The sequence below is a fragment of the Neolamprologus multifasciatus genome, chromosome 11 (assembly GCF_963576455.1).
Source record: "Neolamprologus multifasciatus chromosome 11, fNeoMul1.2, whole genome shotgun sequence".
NCBI lineage: Eukaryota > Metazoa > Chordata > Actinopteri > Cichliformes > Cichlidae > Neolamprologus > Neolamprologus multifasciatus.
The window spans coordinates 32635357-32659078 of record NC_140449.1 but is presented as its reverse complement, the minus strand read 5'-3'; the positions used below and the strand labels follow the sequence as shown (position 1 = coordinate 32659078).

General features: G+C 39.5%; 1 protein-coding gene across 3 annotated transcripts in view; it reads right to left on the bottom strand.

The window, feature by feature from the left end:
- The window catches only part of rftn1b (raftlin, lipid raft linker 1b), a 160995-nt gene that overhangs the window by 15159 nt on the left and 122114 nt on the right, over positions 1-23722 (bottom strand). For all 3 annotated transcript variants that reach the window (XM_085178299.1, XM_085178300.1, XM_085178301.1), the window contains one exon: positions 18922-19040. In XM_085178299.1, the coding sequence (XP_085034425.1) occupies positions 18922-19040 (119 nt within the window). The remainder of the gene's footprint in view (positions 1-18921; positions 19041-23722) is intronic.

Below are 23722 nucleotides of genomic sequence, written 5' to 3'. Positions count from 1 at the left end.
ACAAAAACAAATCAGTGAGCTATGATAATCATGCTATTTTCTGAAGGCAGTCTATTTTAATTACCCCTGCTTTGTAGCAGGGATTGTATATAGTTGTCTACTGCAATGTTGCTGGTGATAGCGTTTGTCTGGTGATGAATTATTTTTTATGATAATAGATCGAGTTGGCAATCTAGAGGCCACACACAAAACTGTAATTTCTTATTTGAATTCTCACAGACGTCTGCATGTAACATAAATATAAAAACGTAGTCTTGGAACTAAACTTTTACCGTCCTTATTTAGTATTTTTTGTTGTATGGCATGAGAGAGTTGAGAGGCTTTAAAAAAAAACAGAGATTAGAGCCATAAACTGTACATAAAAGATGGAAATGGCCACCGTAATATGAAGTCCCAAAGTGAGGAGTAGAGCTTATTGAGAAACTGAGGTAGACACAGACAAGGGAGCCGTAAGGTTGTTTACTTCACAGACCTCTATATAATCCGTTTTTTTAAACCAGAGGATTTCCCCCCTGATGGCCTTTAACCTCCTAAGACCCGAACTCTTACACTGCATGCATCTTTAATTTCTCTTTGATATTTGGGCTGATTGGGGCCCGATGAATGTAAAAACAAAGAATTACCAGATTTTTTTTTTACCTTCTTTTTGTTTTTAAGAAAAATGAGAGCCACATATGAGGATGTTCATTTAAAATTTTGATAGAACAGTAAATGGCCTGTATTTGTATAGCGTTTTTACTAGTCCCACCTGGGGACCCCAAAGCGCTTTACACACCTAGGCTACGTTATCACTGCAGGTCTTAATGCTCAATTCCGATTTTTTGATCAAATCCGATTTTTTTGTCTGCTCGTTCACACTACAAATAAAATGCGACAGCAAACGCGCTCTAGTGTGAACGCTCAAAGCGGCCGCATGCGCAAAAGAAGACGTCACACACAACGTGCTCTGTTTAGACCCAGAGCAACAGTATTGTTTGACTGATGGCCTTAATATAAAGACTTCGGACTTCACGTTTCCCAATTTTTGCTTTAAGTTATTTTGTTATTTACATAATAATGTAAATAACCTAATAATGATCCTTATTGCTGTTTTAGAGGAGCGGTGCTTCAAAGGATAGTTGCAGATTTCTGTCAGAATCTGCGGATTATACAGTACAAATAAAATGTTCACGTTTCTCCAACGTTGTCTTCCCAACAGTTTCACTGGATGGCCAGGAAGCGTTCGCAATGTCTTCTCCGGCGCTGATAATTGGCGTCTGTCTTGTGTCGGTGACGTAAAAGACGGATTTAATGCGACTTGACCATCAAACAGCAGCTTTCTAAAACATCGGATATGTATCGGATTCAGTACCACATACGAAAGTGACCCAGATCGGATTTGAAAATATCAGATTTGTGCCGTTCACACTGTCACACCATGATCGGATATGGGTCGCATAGGGTCAAAAAAATTGGATTTGATGCGCTTTCGCCTGCAGTGTGAACGTAGCCCTAGTCATCCACCCATTCACACACTGCTGGAGGCAGCTACAGTTGTAGCCACAGCTGCCCTGGGGTAGACTGACAGAAGCGAGGCTGCCATATCGTGCATTCGGCCCTTCTGGCCATCACCAGTAGGCGGTAGGTGAAGTGTCCCAAGGACACAGCGACCGAGACTGTCCGAGCCGGGGCTCGAACCGGCAACCTTCTGATTACAAGGCAAACTCCCAACTCTTGAGCCACGGTCGCCCGTTACACAGTAGCAGTATAGTGTCTTTTTAAGTGGATATCAGGCCCTTGTTGAGCAAAATTGACTATTTTGGTCTAAATAACCCAAAATGTGATGTCCACATATGTGGACGCAGGTCCTAGGAGGTTAAATGATGGATGTTTAAGACATTTATGTTGTATAATGAATATTTATGTTGTATAATGGGTTTTTAGGCTGTGTAGATATGATTGCATTTTTCTGTATTCACAAAATAACTGTGATGTAAGTAATCGCAACAGTCACACTTGTAGTGAATGAGAGGACTAATATTAGTTCTTCTGCTCTTATCAGTTGTCTACTTCATGTGTAATTGTCCTGATTTGCTGTTATGTTGTTCATTTACGTCTATTTGCTTGTTATCATGAATTGACTCACATGTCATTTCAGGCCTGACACTCCTACCTTCCACACTTTCCCACCTTTCTGTTCACCTGCATGCCTTCCCTCATTAGTCCCTGCATATACACCGGCAACATTTCCCTCCTTTGTTAGATTGTATTTATGCACTTTCCCTCAGCATGGCAATTTTTTTCCTCATCTGTTTGTTTTTTTTTTTTACTTTTTCTGCTCATATTGCCTCTTTTTTCTTGGCTGCCAGCTTGCTTTTCACCCTGTAAGAGACTTTTACCTGCCGTACTTGACTTTATTTTTATCCTGCCTGTTTTCTGTTCTGCTTTTGGGTCTATTTCTCTGAGCGGTGGCATACAATGGTTACATTATATAATGATGTAACACACATGTATACACAGTAAAAAGTGACCACTGTGCAGAAGACATTATCGTCAAGGCATATTTACTGTAAGAATTTGATTTTGTTTTGTAGCATTCATATTTTGGGAAATAACGCTTAAATGTGACCTACTGAGCTTTCGAATTTTCTTTCCTTTTTTTTATATTTTATTTTTTAATAAACAACCTATAAGCACAAATAAATCAAAATAAACAAAAATAAACAAACGGGTGTACCATCTAGTGTGTATACACACACACACACACATACACATACAGACCCATATACTTGGACATACATACATATGTATTCGCCTATACACTCATACATACTGACATGTACATATATACACATAACAATTCAGAAATATGGCATACATAATTACAGAGATTCAAACAAAATCGGGTCTCCTTGACAAAATGTAGTGTTTCCATTTATCCCAAATATCACTAAATATGTCATATTGGAGTCTATTAATAAAGGTAATTCTTTCCATTTTAAACATCCCATAAACAATCTCATACCAGTCATTTAGTGATGGTATTTTCACACTAAGCCATTTCTTGGTAATAGTCTTACGGGCAGCCAGACTCAGAATACCATACAACAGCTTGGACGTTTTATCTACACTCACTGAGTATAAATATCCAAACAAAAGTTCATCCCAATTAAAGGGAAGTTGCATACTAAAAATGATCTGTAACTCGAATTTTCTTTCCAATGTTTAATGTGGATACTCACATTAAACATAGCCAGGTTATTCAATAATGACGTCAGAGTAAGTAAAAGTAATCCCCTTGAGCCAAAAGTACAGGCTGGTTTCAAGTAACAGGTCAGCTTTTAAGGGATCCCAATGCTAACACGCCATGAAACACTAACTTATTGTGCGATAATCGCACACAAATATGAATAAAAGAAACAACCGTGAGAATGATAAATGGACTGGCACTTACTTGCTGCTTCGCTATCCTAAACACTCAAAGTGCTTTTTCGTATAAGCCACGTTCACCCGTTTAGACAGACATTCATGCAGCACTTTCTAACTTTCACACGCTCACACTAACACACCAGTGGATACAACAGGAGCAATTTGGGATTCAGTGTCTTTCTCAAGGGCAGCCAGGCATCAAACTACCAACTTTGAGATTACTAGATAACCAATTCTGCTGTGCCACATCCCCTAAATGTGAACAACCACTATTACATACAGCTGCTACAGCTGAAATGCTATTATTTGACTTGCTTTTATGGCCAGCATTTGTTGCTTTAATGCACACTGTGTATAACTAAAAATACTCAGCTCAAGTGTTTCGATAGTTTATTACTTTGATACTTTTAACCCTTTAAGACCTACCATAGAACCAAGTCCGCCAGAGCTTATATTATATTTTTACATGCTGTGGAGCCATTTTTGGGAGCATTTCAAGTTGCTGTACATCAATGCAACCATTATAGCCCAGATTTTAATAATATGTCTGCATTAAGTGCATAGTAATTACATAAATTGCAAAAAAGTGCAATAAACTACAAAAAAATTGAAAATCGATTTTTGCTTTTTTAACATATATTTCTAGTTAGAGAAATTTAAGAGGCTTATCCCTCAAAACTGTAAATACAAAAAAGTTGCACAAAATAGTTTCCCACCACAGGAAATTTATTTTGAGTGTCTTCATAGTTTTATTTTTGAAATACACCAATTTTTATACACTGCAGGAAAAACGAAAAATAAATATTATACTGCAAATTTGCAAAAAAGCAGCATATGCATCAAAATAAACTATTTCCAGCAGTGCAATATGAGTCCTAAGCATCCCAGAAACCACACAGAAAGTCATAAAGTCAAAGATAACTTTTAAAAACACCAGTATATGCTCATGAGGCTATATGGTAAAAAAAAACTACATTTCCGCAAAATGACGTCACTTCCAGTTTCGGGCAGGTCATGGCGGACATGCGATAGTTCGCGCTGACGTCTATTCCAACGTAGGAAGTGTTATGAACAGCTGATCGGATCGGCAAAGCGTGTTTCTGGAATATTATGTTTTTGTTGCTGCAAGTGCTTTTTATGCAGTTTTTGCAAAGCTATATGTGGAAGGAAACTGTGACCGAGGACAAGCTGATGGCATAAGATGTAAGTACAACTCCTCCGGTTTCATATGCAAAAAAGATTATTGCGCTAGCTCACGTGGTTGCAGAGCTACCGGGATTTAAAAATAGTTAAGCAAAACAGAGCGTGCCCGCTCTGACCGGTTTTAAAGGGTTAATGCCTCTACAACTACCTCGACTAATACAATCTGTGTATATAACTTCAGCTGATTAATTATAATTCCACATCTAGAAACTTGGATAATTTACACAACTATTCCAGCTGCTGTGACTATATCACTACTACCGTCTGCTGACTGCGACTGGCTTTCATGGCAATCATACAGAAGAATGAGCACATCACTGACAAAAAGACTGATCAGCACACAATGCTCATTGTTCTCTATGAGACAGACTTCAAGCAAAAACACTTAAACCCATCCCATTATGCAACTCTGCATTTTTCTTCCAGAGAATCTTATTGATCAGAGTGAAGCAACATGCACAAACAGACCTAAAGCAGCCACACATCAAGCTGTAGGTTATAAAGAGCTAATCGTTCGGATACAAGACACAGCTCCAGACATTATTTACACAAGCATTACTTTCTAAGTTCCTACAGGGAGCGGTGCATCTACGTTTTTCGGTGGTTTATGTTGGAACCACTCCCAGAAACAGGCTCTCTTTCAAAGCCTGCCCAGAAAGTAAATTGAGAAATAATTTTTCTGTAATGGCTTGCTGTTCTTTGGAGTGGGTGAAAGTTAATCACAGTCCCTGGAGTGTGGCTCTTGCTCTCCCTGACTTATTATGCAGGGCCACCTCGCTGCATCAGCACTCCGGCACCAACCTGTGAGGCTGAAAAACAAAGCAATCACACCGCCATCTTTGCCTTCGATGTTATCTGAGTGGGACTATAAAGGAGGGCCACACAGTCAAAGGACAGAGAAGAAGTATTTTAACCGCCATGGTCAAAGCTAGTTAAAATTAAATCCATTTTTTTCTAAAAACATTTACGCCTTATCCTGTAATAGGGTAGCTGGGCTATCTTAGCAGGAATGAAGACTCTGTCCTTCTCTTTCTCAGCCTTTAAAAGCTGGTTTCTTGCTGATTAACCTCCCCTCTACCACTCTCAGACAAGGCACGGGGATATACTACCCAGTTTTTGTGAACATAGACCTTTAGACAAAGTTTTTTTCGGGCCTGCAGCAGACGAGGGTTCACATCAGCTCGATGTTTAACGTGCACTCTGTGAATCAGTGGTACGAAAACACAGCTCGGCTGTTTTTTCTTTAAACCCTTGACTCTGAGCAACATAACAGCCCATAATTCTGTTTTTCACCGTCTCTGACTATATTTGAAGGCAATCGAGGTCAAAAGGCTTGCAGTCTCAGTCCAGTAATAATGAAGCGAATACCATTTAATAAAAAGACATTCAGATTCTGCAGCTCCTGATAGGTTCGTTCAACCCGGTGTGTTGTCACAGCAACAGAAGATTCAGCATCCACTTTTTTAAAGCCCTGCAACAACCTTTTCTGAGTGTCAGCAGCCTTCATCGCAAACGTAAAATATTCAATATTTTAGCTGATTTTTAAAGGTATTATCTTCAGTGTTAAAACACTGAATAGCAGCGTATTGAGTGCTGGTCTTAGATGCTTTTCATGTCAGCTTGCTAATGGAAAAGCTACCATGCAACCATGCTCCTCCAGTAGAGGCAAGAGGTCCTTAAAGACTCCAAAAAATTCAAATCATAAAAACGCATTGCGACATTAGAAAGTGTACGTCAACAGACAGACCCATTGGTGCTAATAAAACAGGCACATTGTGTCCACTTTGTTATGTTTGAGCCTACACAAAGTGCAATTATTAAGGCGCGTCACATGTCCGCTGTGTTTTCAGGCACCACATAATGCTGTTTTGTTAGATGTATTTCACCTTTACAAACAGGGTGTTTTGGGGCATTGGTGACGCCAGCTGGGGCAACATTGATGGCTGAGAGATAATGACCCATTTTCAAGACCTACAAAGGCAACCTAATGACGTTAGGGGTGTGGTATAAGATGCAGTTTGAACAGACAGAAAATCATGTTTCACGTTCACTTTTACACTAATGTTCAACTTTTAATGTTTCCTGAGGTTAAAGCCTCAGTTTTGATACATTTATGAAAGAATATAATCAGTAGATTTAGTACTACTTGTGACTGTGCAACACAGTCTTTAACAATACTATCTGTCATTGGTAAACAAGATATTTTTAATATTACCTAATTGATTTTATTTGCCATTACTCTACCGTTATCATTTATGTGCATTTACTTTTATAATTGTATTTCTTCCCTTCCTCCCTTGTCCCTCGGGGAACCTTTCCTGAGCTTAAAACTGGATTACTGCAACAATAATAAAGCTTACAGAGTGCATTCAATCTTTGGCTTTTACAAGGCATTAGCCTACTTTTGAGTCAAGACTAGGCCATGTAACCTGATAACACATGATGAGGTGGTTGGGCAAACAAAGGATCAGCTGGTGCAGATGTTAGTGTTCATCATATGTCAGTGAGGGCTTTTATTATGCACTTTAGAAGACATAGGAAATATGGCCATTTGATGGTTGGAGCCGACAATTAAAAATCAGTCTAAGATCAGAAAAGCCATCAGCTTTAAAAGAAGCAGATTCAATTATTTTATGTTATAAAAAGAGAGGTCAAGAGAACAACTGTGATAGGGAAGGCTGTTTTTCTCTTTGCATCGCTGTTTTTCTCTTCAGTCAGAGAACTGGAGAGGAAAGGAACAAACGGTGAAGGTTTAGACTTAACTCAGACACGTACAAACACATCAGAAGGGATTAACTTCAGATACTTCAGACACTTTGAACTTGACACCTATTTTCCTATAATGCTTTTTTCTATTCTCATCACCCCTTCATGGTACAATACATTGGCAGAGGTGAGAGACAAATCTGTTATTACAAGGAAAATCCCACAATTAAAAATGTGAAAGTGAAATTATTTGTTATCAGTGAAATTTACTGAAAGTTACAGAAGCGTAGAGCTGCCACCCAGGCAAAACATAAACAGAGCTATATCACGTTATAACATGAAAAGTTTATTGTTCTAAAAATATACTTTTCATGTTTGTACAACATAATATCATTATTATTACAATATACATAATTATCACGTTATAACAAAAAACCTTTCATGTTCGTACAATATAAATATTATATTGTACGAACATGATAATTATGTATATTGTAATAACGTGATATTATGTTGTACACAAATTAAAACAGTAAACTTTTCACGTTATAATGTGATATAGCTCTATTTTTAATGCCTGGTGGCAGCTCTATGCTTGAAAGTATTTAAAATGTATTTGATATTTAACTAATTATTATTTATGATATCACAGTTGGGAAGATTAAATGAAGGAGTGCTGTTGTGCACCTTGAGGCGACTGTTGTTGTGATTCGGTGCTGTATAAATAAAACTGAACTGAATACAGGTTATTGAGCTAATTGGTAAATCTGAAACAGGGCATCTCTTCTCCTCCTATTGCTTTTGTGCGTGGTTCCCCAAAAGAAAGAAATAACTGACTGAACCAAATTTGTACGGCCTGAATATATAATCAATGAGAAGCTTTCGCTGCTATGGCTGGTTGATGTGGAGCCACTTTTTATGAAGTTGTAGTTAAGTTAAGAACAGTACAGGCAACAGATTTCTATCTGCATTATTTGGCAGCATTTTCAGCTCTAGGACCTCCCTTTCACACAGGAGCACATCTACCTGCCGTACCGAAATAGACCCACAGTAAAGAACAGTACAGTACAGTCAGCAGGCATCAGTAGAAACAGGTATGACATGAATCGAAACTACACTAAAATGTAGTAGCTGGGGTTGACATGTGTTGCAAAGTGGCTTGCACATGCACTGCGACTCTCAACAGGCTTAAATAGTGTCTCTAAAGCTGACAGAAAAACTTGTTTACAGCTCATCTGAATGCTGCAGCTAGAATTTCAACAAGCTTCTAAAAGATCGAGCACTTTGCTCCATTTCCCAAATCTCTGGATCGATGTCCCGTCTCTCAAAAGACAGATTTTAAAAATAAGTCTGCACTAAATGGGCTTGCACCTAATTACATTTCTATATATTCCAAGAATTAGACCAAAACAAGGTGAAGTGCCTTTTAGTTTTTATGGAAACAAACACCTGAAAGCTACACTGTTATTTAATTTAAATCTGGGCTTAAAATGTGTTATTTGAAGTTGCTGATCAATGAACCAACTTCCTCTGCAACTTAATCCTCGATTTGTTTTCATGTCTAGTGGATGGTTCCCCGTGTTCACATATGGTCTGAAGATTTAGTCATTACAAGGCAGAGTATAACAGCTGTCCCAGGGACACAACACAGAGGACGGGGTTCTCCCACAGTTTAATCACCACTTTGACATTGCTTATTTAAAGGGTGCAGCAGAAACAACCTGGGCTACAGCAGACGTTAGCGCACCAGATATATATAACTAGCCATCTGTGAGCATGAGAAGCAACTTTAGTCTTGTTTTTTTTACTTTTAATTGTTGTTTTTCTATCATGATTGTGCACGGTTTATTTTCAAAATTCAAGATTCAAGAGCTTTATTGTCAATACAAGAGTATACACAGTATACAACGTACCGAACCAGTGTGCTGTTATATAGATATAAAAGATGTATCTCCAAGAGATATAAAACTAGGAATTACAAATAAATAACATGCTAAATTTTGGTAAAATGAAGGGATCAAAACGTACTAATTACTAATTATACAATACTATAATAATAACTATGCAATACTAACTGTACAATAAACAAAGAGGACACAGACAATACAAAGTGGATTGTGCAGTAGCCATTAAATACCAGGTTCAAGTTATTGTCAGGAGATTGTACATGAGACAGGACGAAGACATGTGCAAGATGCAAAATGTTAGGGGTGGGGGAAAAAATGGATACTGTGTAGTATGGTGATATTTTGTTTGCTAATAATGTATCGATACAGGGACAGCAGAAATCGATATTTTGTTACAAAAAAGGTTTTTGTGCTCTGACTTCAGAGCATGTTGATCCTTTTTCTGAGCAAGAATCCTGACATTCCTTCACTGTCCAAATGTGTTTAACTTTTTTTATGGCAGCAATAAACATGACAGTTTACTTATTTTAATTTAAGACATGTTTTATTTTAATTAAGTTTAAAACTTTTTTATTTAATGTAAAATTATATTTTGTTTTAATTTACTTTCAAATTCTTCAGTTGCTGAAGGGGCTGCATAGTTTTCATAAACTGCATAGTTCAGAATAGCTATAATTGTACCAGATGGTTGCGTTCAGTTAAGTTGGACTAGACTGTAATACAAACCGTTCAGTTTGTCAACAATAAAACTGAAATGAGAGAACGACTGAGTGTGAGACTTTGATATTAGAGAAAATGAATATTGATAAAGTTTACCTTTATGTACAGAATCTGAATATCACAAAATATTTTAAAAAATTGCAATGATATCGTATCGTGCGTTAAGTATTGTTATAATATCGTATCGTGGGATGTATGGTGATTCCCATCTCTACAAAATGTGCAAATATAGTATAATTTAGATGTATGTTCAGTAACTATGTGACTGAGTGTGCAAATAAGCATTTTGTTCCCAGGTCCAGTTTGTAGTGGATTTGTGAAAGTTTTTGTTGTCTTTGAGTCTTTTGGTGAGTATTGTAACGTGTTTATAGAGGTGTATGTGTACATCAGGCCTTTGGTGGTAGAGAGTTGAGGGCTCTGACTGCGGGGGAAGAAGCTCTTGCAGTGCATGTGACATGTGACATATCGTGACATGCATAGATGTTTTAAATGTCTCTTTGTTTTCCACTTCATCTCTCTGGAAGGTAGACTGGATTATCTGGATAGCGCTGTACAAATAAATGTGTCTTGACTTGACTACAGAGAAGTATAGACTGGGTGTGTAGAAGGGTATAAACTGAGCCTTCAGCTGATGTGGGCTGTCACTGAGATGAGTAAATCTGCTGGGATTGTGGCTAAGCTGACCTGAACAAAATGTGTTTGATTTTAGTTTCATCGTGCATCGATGAAACTAATTGCTAGATTTAAGTTTTCCATAACCCTTCAATGTGACAGAGACCATTAATTGGTAAGTAAAAAAGAAAAAATTCTACAACTGAGTCCTTCATTTTGGGGGCTTACAGAGATACGAAATGTATTTGAAGGAAACCATCCGAGAAATTTAAAGGGAGAGAGGTGTTTCATGGAAGCAAGGAGATCATTGGTTAGTCTCCAGGCAACACAAACAGTGAAGTAAAAAACAAAGATGTTGAAATAGTACTTGGTGCATTTAGTAATGCTATCATTTCGTTACATGGTACATGTTACTGTTTGTATACCTTATAGAAGCTGCACCCTATAAGCCCAAACCTCTCCCTCTGTCCTGCAGCTATCAGCATCATCGACACATTGCCTGACGGCGCGGGTGCGACCTCTCACTTGCAGGAACAGTGCAAATTACTCTCCTTCTATGTAGGTCAGCTCTTCTCTCACCTCAGTCTGAGGAAATAGAGATATCATGGAGAGGTGATTCACATTAACGATCGCCTCTCTGGAGTACGTGTACACATCCAGGCCACAGCTCTCGCAGAACATAAACCAAATCAGATGTTTTTAATATGGAATTTTATAATTCAAATCTGTATCTTTTGTTTCTAGGGCCATCGAAATAACATCCATGACCACGAGCGGAACAAATAAAATGTGAAACGTAAACTACTGAACTCGGTGGAGATGGATTTTGTGTGCACCTGATTGCCAGACGATAAGAGTGACTGAGCACAGACACAATAGGTGTGTGTTTGTGTGTTTCTGAGATGTGTTAAAACCATTTCTTCAAAGATTCCTTGCTGCCATACTGATGCTGTGATGTGGGGCCCTAATCCCATTTTAGACATCATTTAGTTTCTGGAGTCTGTGAAGCGCTGCTCTTCAAAGCCAGGGATGCAAGTGAATTCTTGGAATGAGTGACAACAATGTTGGGCGCTCTTAAGCTCCTTTTCGCTTCCTTTGACTTTGGACTGCCATTCCTAGAATCTGAACTTCACTGATATTAACTTTTAATGTTTTTTTCTGTAGGAGGAGACACTTTCTCTAAAGTCCGCCTGCAGATTTTCTGGTTTGTCTTTTGGGTTAGGAGTTGTTGGGATCAAGGCATGAGCGAGCAGGTGATATCAGTGTTTGAAGTGGCGAAGAGAACATTTTACTCAGTGGTGCCATGATATCCATAGTTTTCAAAAGGAATAACAAAAATTGTTTACAAATGGTATGTGCTCGAGATTGCTTTATTTTTCTTGAAAAAATAAAACAAAACCCATCTTTTAAAAATCTGTCTTTTGATCCTTTTAAAATCTTAAGTCATACACAGAAGATGGTAAAAACGCTGCACAAATATAGCGCTTTTAAACCTGCAGTGGGAAGTGGCTCAAGGTTCATCGGTTTGCCCAAGGGCAATCAGGCAGGCAGGAGGGGGGGGGGGGGGGGGGGGGGGGGATTAAACCGCCACCCCTGTAATTAATGGACAAATCAATCAAACAAAAATAAAGCTTCTTACTATACTGTTGGTGGTACAGCCTGTCACTCTATGGCACTGCCATTTGTACTCTAATTCGTACCTTACAAAGACTAGTTTTGAATATCTGGTCAGAGATGTTACATTATACCTTAATATAGCGGTAAACAGTGTTGGTCAAGTTACTAGAAAAAAGTAATCAGTAACTAATTACTGATTACTTCCCCCCAAAAAGTAATCCCGTTACTTTACTGATTACTTATTTTCAAAAGTAATTAATTACTTAGTTACTTAGTTACTTTTAAAAAACATGATTTACAACCTGAATAGGTGATAAAGCGATAGATCTTTCAGCCCAATTCTACTTTTTCTACATAATCCATCATACAAAATGTAATCAAATGGAAAAGTCTCTTTTTAAAACTTGTTTTGTTAGTTTTAATCTTTTAACTTTATGCATCAAGCAAAAATTTAATTATATGCAACATTCTCTGACTGGAAGAAATTAGTTTAACATTTAAACTATTTTCTGCACATTCCAGCACATAAAATAAAATATTTTTTGTGTTTACACTCAGTCTTTCAAATAGATGCAAGTAAAACACAGCAGAAAATAAATAAAGTCAAAGACTAGCGGTCCTGTTGCTCTATTTTCACCTGTAAAGCAGGAGTGGGGCAGGCGGAGGTTTACCCTGGTGCAGGTGTGCAGCGGTCAGTGGAAGAATCCGCGAGTTTCTCTGTGAGTTTCCCATTACGTCGTAGCTACTCGGAGCTTGTTTAGGGTTTTTTTTCGGTGTAAAAAGAAGTTTTCTTCCCACGCACAACGGACACTAATGTTTTTGTCACTTTTTATGGAATCAAACTCAAAGTAAGGTCAGTACTTCCACGCTTTAAACGCTGCACGCTCATACTCTCTCTGCACTCGATATATGATCCATGTTGTTGATCTGCACACAGCTGTTGTCACGAACGTCGCACTCGCTTACGTCACTGTCATGAGACATTCTCGTAAAAGAATCACAGTTTTAGTAACGCAGTAACGCAGCGTTCCTACGGGAAAGTAACGGTAATCTAATTACCATTTTTGCAATAGTAATCCCTTACTTTACTCGTTACTTTAAAAAAGTAATCAGATTACAGTAACGCATTACAAGTAACGCATTACTGCCCATCTCTGGCGGTAAACAATCATCTTTTAAAAGGGTGCTTGTACAGCATAATCTGGTTGTAAGGACAACTAGCAGCTTTATCCACCTCACATCTGGATCTACAGCCAACCTAGACTCACCAATTAACTTAACAAGCACGCGTTTGGACTGCGAGACAGAATTACCTGAAGGAAACAGAGCAGTGCTAATGTCTGCAGCACCATGTGGTCCATAAAAAAGAAAGACAGAGAATAAAACTTGTTTTTCATTCGACTTAGATTTTACAGGCTTACTGAACACATCTTCTGTTTTACACCTCAAAATGGAAGAAATTGTCTAAACATGTAGAAATTACTAACTGGGCATAGATCAAATAATTACCAATAAATACCTGCAGGAAGATACATATAGTTAGAGTTTTATATACAACTATTTCTGTGAAAAACGAGTTCTTTCAGCTTCAAATTATTTAGCGAAGCCACTGAACACAGTTGTGTTTTATCTTCTTGCAGTACTAATAATATCCATAAAGAAGGCAGTTTCTCATGGTAACCAGAGAGCCTCTTATCATTTTTCTAAGTTATGTATGAAACGCTGAAAACCCCTGCACAGAAGTAATAATTCCTTCGAAAGGTTTATTTATTTGTTTGGCTGTGATTATAGGTGGAGTAGCAGAGCCATTCTGCATCTCTGCTGCACCTAATTAGAGCAGCAAACATCCGTGCCAATGTTATTGCTCTGCTAAGAGGTATTTCAAAGGGTCAGCAGCAAAAACAAATTTTCTCTTATAGCTCCAGTGTACTGTATGTGACCATGAAGTGTAATTTCAATTTTCTATGTTGATAGTTGGACCTTTGGAGAAATTGTACTGTTCAAATTCCTTTGCCTTCATTGAATTGGACCACATACTAGCAAAGCATATAAAACCAACATTATGTGCATGATTGGATACCAGTGAAAAAGGTCAATGTGTTCTTTTGGGATCTGGGTAAACTGACCCTTTAAGAATGACCCTTTCAAGACGAATGTCCGTTATTGTGGCTTCATATTGATTTCAGACCTTTCAAGTCGTAGTTTTCCTTTTAAAGAGGTGGAAATAATTTTCTGTGCTTTTGTAGAACCACAAAAAACCTGCACATTTGGGTCATGTGACTGCGCGTTGGGCAATAATCACATAACTGCAAACTGCTGGACCTGAATTTAAAAAAAGGTAGGGAGGATATAAGGGAAAAAATGCAGCTGCATCACATGTCCCATTTCTGTTTCCCCACTTTAGTTTCCATATTTAATATAAATACGATATGTAAAGGCTTAACCTCTGGGCTAGATAGAACATTTTTGCATGTACTATCTAACAAATATTTCCCCCATAGCATCTTAGAGCTATCTATAAAATCTCTGTACCATGTTCAGAATTTAAAATATCACCTGTTGCACAACATGCATGAATCGTAATAGACCTACCACTGTGTCCAGCTAAGCTGAAGTGGATAATGGGGCTATTTAAAAAAAACATTTTAAGAGGTATGAAAGGTTTTCAGCAACATCACACTCCGCTTACACACACACACACACGTGCACAGGTGTTTTTGCAGCTCTGGTTCTCTTTGCCTGCTTTATCTATATACAGAAAGACTGAAGCACAACACTGTCCTGCTAATGCACTTTGTTCCTCTTGATAAATAAATTCTCCTGCAGTGACTCATGGCGAGCAAACATATTAAGACCAACCTTGACTGAAGTGTGCAGATGCACATGTTTTCTTTGCTTATTGCTCCTGTGAAAGCTCAGTGAAAGAAAGGAGGGCTTTCACTACATTAGTTTCGAGGCAGTGTCTGTATTGATTTTCCCACAGGACATGAGAGATGAGAAACTGGTCCTAATTGGAGTTTCATACAAGAGACTCTTGATAAGTTATTCATTTTCAGACACTTCACAATCCATATGTTTCACGTTTGATCTTTTTTTTTTTTTGCTCATATTGAAACAAGTATGCATCAGACACCTGACCAAAATCTGTTTGCTAAAGGAAATGTCTGCAGGAGCTTTTTAGCACTGATGGCATTTTTATGCACATCTACATGCTTCGCCCACTTTACGCATGCTTTCAATTTATTTCTCTTGATTGTCACTGGATGCATTTTGTTGTTTTTTGTGCCGTTTCCCTCAAGGCGCTGCTCTGCTGTCATTTAACAGAAACTGTTCCCATAGCACTTACGTCTTAGCTTGTCAGTTTGACATTTATTGTTCTTGGTTGTTTTCTTCTCTTTCCTTTAATTTGCTTTGAAGTCAGAATATTTTGCCCTATGAATATTTGTTTGTCTCTCACAGCTGTTTTTGTCAAATAATTTCTTATTAAAACTGCATTAAACTAAACGAATGTCCTCATAAGACAAACTTTTTTTTGTCATTTAATTGGTAGCCTCTTAGTGTCATTGTTCCGGCTATTTTAACAACATAATAAAATCTAATTAAAAACAAATAACTAAAAATAAAAGAGGTAAGTTCCAATAGGCAGTTAGGCCCCATAGTTTTTGAATAGATTGCCTAATTCCCTATTGTGGCATTTTTGATCCCTGTCACTTTGCAGTCTCCACTGCGGGTTGCCTGCACCTGCATATGGATGGGGGAACCAAGAGACACAGGCAGCAGCATCATGGGAGGCCTGTACAGTAGCCACGGGGTGAGCACTGAAGAGTCAAAGCTGATAACCAACTATGACCTCCGTCACACACAGCTGGGTGAGAGACCCTCGGAGACATCTGCAGGCATCTGTTAATGATCCTTCAGCAAGTCCACCGACTGAAACCTTCTATGACTTTTGCTTCTCTTTTATAGATCCTGTTGGCCAAATGCGCTCTTTCTAGCATCTTTGCTCCAGCTGAACTAAACAGTGAGTTTGAGCTTTCAGGGAGAACAAAACTGGGTGTGTAACAAATGACCAGTGTTGGGAAGGTTACTTTTAAAATGTATTCCATTACAGAATACAGAATACATGTCCCAAAATGTATTCTGTAACGTATTCCGTTACGTTACTCAATGAGAGTAACGTATTCTGATTACTTTGGATTACTTAATATATTATCATGCTGTTTACAACTACGTGAATGTACTATTGCTGTGATTTATTACTGTTACTGAAGGTCCGCGGCTCCGAACCGTAGTAAAGGGACCTCTGGCTAATACGGTGGGTTCTGTGTCGGCTCGTAGCCGAAAACTAGCTTTACTTTGTTGTCTGGGTCAACTTTGCTAGCAGAGACAGAGAGAGGCGTTGAAAGGCTGCTCCAACAGAACTTATTGTTTTTGGAGGAAAACACGAACACGGTGTACAGTCGAGTCTTAATAGCTTACTTACAACTGGGCTCGTCAGGCTCTCTTCTTGGCTGCAGTGGTTATTATTATATTTACATGCTTCCAGCTCCCGTTTCTGCTCGATGACAGCTCGTACTTTTCCTTTTTCTCCCTCCCTCGCTCACAGACACATAACGTGTATGGCAGTCCATTCTCCCTGCAGCACGGACTACACTGCCCATGATGCTACATTCTTTAGAGCTATACCTGTAGCATTCTGCCTATTAGCTTAGCACAACAACAACAAAAAGGCCTCTCTCACCCAGGAAACTCGCAGAGAGAGAGCGTCACCCTGTAACCATAGCAACCATAACGCTGCCGCCTGGAACTACAGAACGTAGCTGTCAAACAAAACCCAAACAGTCCTGACCCGCCACAATATGAAACAGGGAAGTACCGCCGTGTAATCCATTTATTTCAACAAAGTAACTGTATTCTAAATATCACCTTTTTAAACGGTAACTGTAACGGAATACAGTTACTCATATTTTGTATTTTAAATACGTAATGGCGGTACATGTATTCCGTTACTCCCCAACACTGCAAATGACTGAATATTTCATTTTTATTATTACTTTTTTAAAAAAAAATTTAATAAATTCTGGATGCCAAAATTAACATTTTATCAATCACCCTGGCTCACAAAAATCCATCTTTCCATCCTCTTAATGAGCACTTTTCCACACTCGATGTCCAACGCTGCTGCCCGGTGAGCGAGCCACAATGCCAAAGAAAATCTTGTGGGTAACATCTCTGGAACATCTGACAGTGGCTGTATTTGATGCTTTTGAATGAGAAAATGCTGAAAATATGTTCCCCAATTTTTTAAAAAGTGCATGACTTTTGTTATTATTACATTTACAATAGTAGACTTGTTTTTCTACTTTTAATGATGTAGAAAAAAGGGTCTACTATAGCACTGTTTTGCACTTTGGATGAGATATAGCATTAAAAGCACTTTTCACATCCAACTCACATCCAGATTCAGCTCGTTCATAAGTGAAACTAAAGACATTTTTATCCCTTCACTGATGAGCACTGACATTCCTGAGACGATACACTCCTACTTAATGACAATATAAATGGTCACATGCCCTCACTGAAGTGATTTGTTTTATCACTCTTTTTCTCTGAGCTTCATAAATCCTACAACCTGTCAGTATTTTGGATAAATAAGTATGTTAAGCACTGAGGGGAAAAGAAATTGACGTATATAAAGAAGAAGAAAAACACCTTCAATCAACATTCAGCCTTTTTTTTCTCCACTTTAATTATCCTGGCACCGAAACAATAATGAGCTGTGAGGATACTTTGCATATCAATTTTCGGCAGTTATCACAAATAATGGGGATGATGTGCAGCCCTGATTGCCCTGACGGAGTGTGTTGTCAATCTGATTTGGCATGGTGCAGATCGGTGGGGTGAAACGGTTTTTGATAAAGTCCCAGTGGAGGAGCTGATTGGATCTCCTGGAAAACTGGGCGTTAGTTTGGCATCATTCTCGGTTAATGTGTCTGAGGAAGTCTTGAAAGCCATTAAGCTGTAACAGTATTACCATTCGCCCAGACGAGGGGAGGCTGTACTGCTCCTGCCAGATGACTGCAGGAGTCTTTTTAGTGGCGCATATGGCCATCGGTGCTGGGCTGGTCAATCAGAGAGCCACATTTGGGGGACAAAAGTCTCCTTTCACACTTGGACAGCTACCGGCTGCAAAAAGTCTAAATTCAATTACAGAGATAGCATCTGAAAACACAGACACACAAAACCGAGCTCGTCCGCACTCAGCTGCATGTGCAAGCATGTATACATGCAGACACACACATACATACAGATGAAAGGCAACGAAATGGCCACAAATCCTTCAACTCCAGACAGAAATGAATTTCCAGCTCGGAACTTGTTGAGGAGAGACACTAATCATCACGTAGATAAAGGCTTGTTTGCTCCTGATAAGGGGAGCGACTGCGACACATGTCCCATAAATTGAGATTTGTCCGATTTGCCTTTGGGTTGTAAGGAAACGGTTGGCTGAAGGGCCACGATATCTAAGCGATAACTGACTTCATCGCTAAAGGACTATACTCTTAGAGAGGGGGGCACAGACTGGACTCTGGCTTTCGATGTGTGACTGTACATCCTTTAAAATATCAAAATCTGCAATTCCAAAACAGTCACATGTATGAAATGTACAAGAGCATAAATTCCCCTCTACTACTGACAGACAGAACATAACCCGTGACTAGGACAAAGCAAAAATCCCTCCACTCACATCGATGACGGTCCACTGCTCCACAACGATGGCATCGTACGCCGGGGTGGCCGCGTTCGGCTCACCTTCGCTCGCCTCCTGGAAGATGAAGACACTTTCCACTGACTTAGGCAGCAAATCTAAAGAGAAGGAGAAAAAAGTAAAGCCATGAAAAAAAGAGTATTTACTGGATGGAGCGTGTCTGTCTTGTCTCTTCTCCGTCGGGGCCTCCAGGCCAGCGGAAATGGAATGATATCAGCCAGACACATTCACACACAACCCTTTATTACATAGCCAGTGGTCCTAGCCATTTGTATGAGCATTAGGCACTTATGCATTATGCAAGGAGACAGCGCTGAAGAAAGGAGCAGGTATTCCCCTTCTGGGACGTTAAAAAAGAAGATGAAACGTTACGAGGATCCAGAGCCTGCTGGTCTTAATGCTTGACGGTTAAACAGAGGCTAATTATAGCTAAAATAGGATTAAAAACTAGATGTACTTGGTGTCCAGAGGACTGAGAAACGCTGCTTTAACCCTTTAAGACCTACCATAGAACCAAGTCTGCCAGAGCTTATATTATATTTTTACATGCTGTGGAGCCATTTTTGGGAACATTTCAAGTTGCTATACATCAATACAACCATTACAGCCCAGATTTTAATAATATGTATGAATTAAGTGCATAGTAATTACATAAATTGCAAAAAAGTGCAATAAACTACAAAAAAATAGAAAATCGTTTTTGTTTTTTTAACATATATTTCTAGTTAGAGAAATTTAAGAGGCTTATCCCTCAAAACTGTAAATACAAAAAAGTTGCACAAAATAGTTTCCCACCACAGGAAATTTATTTTGAGTGTCTTCATAGTTTTATTTTTGAAATACACCAATTTTTATATACTGCAGGAAAAACTAAAATAGATATTACAATGCAAATTTGCAAAAAAGCAGCATCTGCATCAAAATAAATTATTTCCAGCAGTGCAATATGAGTCCTAAGCATCCCAGAAACCACACAGAAAGTCATAAAGTCAAAGATAACTTTTAAAAACACCAGTATAGGCTCATTGAGGCCCGGACGGTAAAAAACTACATTTCCACGAAAATGACGTCACTTCCGGTTTCGGGCAGGTCATGGCGGACATGCAAAAGTTCGCGCTGACGTCTATTCCAACGTAGGAAGTGTTATGAACAGCTGATCGGATCAGCAAAGCGTGTTTCTGGAATATTATGTTTTTGTTGCTGCAAGTGCTTTTTATGCAGTTTTTGCAAAACTATATGTGGAAGGAAACTGTGACCGAGGACAAGCTGATGGCTTAAGATGTAAGTACAACTCCTCCGGTTTCATATGCAAAAAAAATTATTGCGCTAGCTTACGTGGTTGCAGAGCTACTGGGATTTAAAAATAGTTACGCAAAACAGAGCGTGCTGCTCAGACCCGCTTTAAAGGGTTAAGAAAGGTGGACAGATTTTAGCGATGGCAAAATGTAGCAACCAATTTAATGAAGCCGGGCGTTAAGGCACAAAGCATAAATCCTTTTGCTAAGCCAGCATTATTCACCTTAAAAAGACTTAAACTGAACGAATCACATAGAGACACTGACATTGATGCTTTAGGCCACTTTTCAGATTGTGTGCTCCTGACCGAATAGATTCTCCAAGCTTCTCTTCTGTTGGAGGCTAACAATTGCAGGATTGGCATCTGAGAAAGAAACACCACTCTGGCCCCCATGAGCCAGGACCCCTCTCCACCCAACGTCTCTTGTTATTCACTTGATGCACATGCACATTACATCCCGGCGCACATACACACACAGACAAAACACGAGCCTCGTGGTCCAGTCTTCCCAGCAGGCCTGAGAGCTTTCTCATTACTCTCACACCATTTACACACTAATACAGTTTGCTGGGGCCCAGGCACCAATACGAGACACTCCACATTTCATTACTGGGCCCTAATAATAGGGGGATGAGAGGTGGCTGGAGAGCCTGTGGAGAAAGGCGGGGACAGGGAGATAGAAAAAGAAGAAGGAAGTAAGCAAGACACGGGGAGAGATAGAGTGGAGAATGACATTCTCTTTTATTTCCACCACCCTCAAAACCCATTCTGGACCCATGCATGCACAATTGAAGACATCTTTCAAATGCAGACGTGGTCAGTGTTAACCCCCTCCTGCCACTTTGCCTTTGCTCTTCCTCTGTTCCCTCCATCATCCCCCTTCTTTCCCCATTCCTGCACTTTATTTAATTCTTTTCTCCTGCTTGGCATATTACCACAAAGAAACCTTTCTGGAAGGTGTAACGCACTACGGACTGATGTCGGTTCTCTGCAAATGCAACAGGGATCATTCAGGTGAGATCGACAGGGTTTCTGTCTCGTTGCTCTACAGGGAGCAGCCTGTCTCTGGTGATAATGCAAACAGACTCTTGGCAGAGGAGAGAAAGAGAGCGAGAACCAGGGAAGTGGAAGAGAAGGAGCTGGTTGCTGGGGGCGTTGAGTCCGTCAGGGGAATGCGCTGGTTGCGTGCACGAATAAACATTATCTCGTGCCTATTGACTGAGAGCTGAGCTGAGCAGCCAGCGGGCCGACTGAGAATAAGTTGTTTACACTTGCAAAAAAAACCACCGTGCGGCCTCAGTAAAACTGTTCTCCATCCCCTTGTGACTCACACACTCAAGGTCGTGGGGCGAGACATGCAAATACAGCTGCACTAAAAACGGAGTGACAGTGTCGGGGCTAAAAGACAAAGAAGCAAATGGCAGGGGAGAGTCAGATAGCTGGAGTGGCAAGGTGACAGCGAGTGAAACGCACCAGCCGATACCGGCATCCAAATGATACAGGAGAGGATCAACAGCAGGCACCTAGTGGGTGTAGACAGTGCTGACACGCACAGACTGAAACTTAAAGTGCTGAGTGTTTAGTGTTTGCCGTGCAGGTGTTTGTATGTAGATGCGAGGTCCTCGCCCGCATCGAGTCACTTCGGAAGCTGCTTGTTGCTAATATTCATCGGCATGTACACAAACCTGCTCTTGTGGATTGATTTCAGACACACGGTGCTTAAATCGAGCAAACAGTGGAACAGAAAGCAGAAAAACACTCTGATGTTTTTCCAATAAACTCATGTGCATCACTGCTGCAAACACAAACATGAGTTACTATCTAGAAAACAACAGGGTGAGACGTATACGGTCATAACCTGAAATTAACAGACTCATTAAAGGTTTTGTTTGTTATATTAAAAGAAAATGTTCTAATCCTACGTTCCATTTATCATTTGTTTCCATACAATTCAATATGCAAACTAAGCAGCAGACTAGAAATAGGCCTGAGTTTCTTCTATCACATCTGTTAGACATCAGATTTTATTTCTCTTTGGCAGAAGGCCTTCTTTTGTTTCATGTGCAAGCCGTTTTAACCGTTGTGGTTCACTGGGACTCTGAGAGGAGCGGAGCCATAGTTGACTCCACCTCTATGTCCCCTTTGGACAAATCCACATGTTTGTCCACGCCAACGTATCCTAACGTCTACATTTTTCAACTGATAATGGATACACTTTAAAAAAAAAGAAAATTAATTAATATTTGTGTATTTTTGTATCAGCCTATCAAGACATAGTTGGTTAAATTAGTAGTTAAACATATTAGTAATATAAAGTCAGTTTTCACTGTGGTAGCAGAGCAATGTAACTTGTGTCCATTTTTCAGGTGGAAAACAATAAAAAATGGAAAACATTTTACATCAGTGTGTTGATGATTGTTACGACTGTTGTCGTAATTATATGTAAATTTGAGTGTGCAGGTGCTCCTCCGTGATTGGTGCATCCAGGGTGGATGGCTCGCACCGATTGGCTTATTATTATTATGGTTATTCGTGTCAGCTGTGGTCTCAGTGTGTTCTCGGTTTTCTTATTTGTAGCTGTGTCGTAATTCAGGGGAAGGATGCTCTGATCCTCCGTATTTGGAGGAAATAAAGTCACAGCGACGCGACAAAGGCTGTTTGAATTCAAAGAGTCCTTCAAATGTGTCGACAAATGCGTCCTACTTCTCCCCAAGTTTTAAGGATGGGTCCGATGTATCCTTTATGTCCTACCATATCCCAGGATTCATTGCGGGTCATACAGGAGATTACAGGAGGTTAAGCGGGAGAGGAAAACACTTCCAAATCTAAGTATATAAATATTAAAAAAGTTAAATTGTCATAGCGGTTGTGTTGTTAAGCTACAGTGGCTTGCAAAAGGACCGGGAGGCAGCGGATAAGAAGAGACCGCCAGGGACTGCCATGTCATTCATCCTCGGCCCAACCCATCCGGCAGACCGTTCACCGTGTCACTATGTTGGTTAATGTAAGAGCATGTAGGGGTGAACCACCTTTTCGTTTGATCAGGTTTCTCCTGTTTTTGTTAGGCAGGGAGGATAGTGATTGTCGTTTGAGTTAGTTCTTTTGAGTAGGTAAGTTGTGTTTATTCCTGAGATAGGCTACCTTTTGTTTGTTGTGTTGGCCTTGGGTTCACCCTGAAGTTATGATATGCTCCCTTCCTTTGTTTAACTGCACTCATTGTAAATAAACCACTGTCACAAAGTATTAAGTGTGTGACGTGCTGCTTGGGGTTGGACGGGGATGGACCACCTTTTATGTTGTGGTCTGGCCGCGCCTAGATGGGCCATAACAATGATATTCAATCTGTTTGCTTGCTGCTTCTGATCAATTAGTGTACAGTGAATTTTCAGAGGCACAAACCAATGATGTGGTTCTGAGAGCCTCTGTAGCCTTGACTGATTTTTTTTGTTTTGCTCCTACATATAGCTATTCCTTATGATGAAC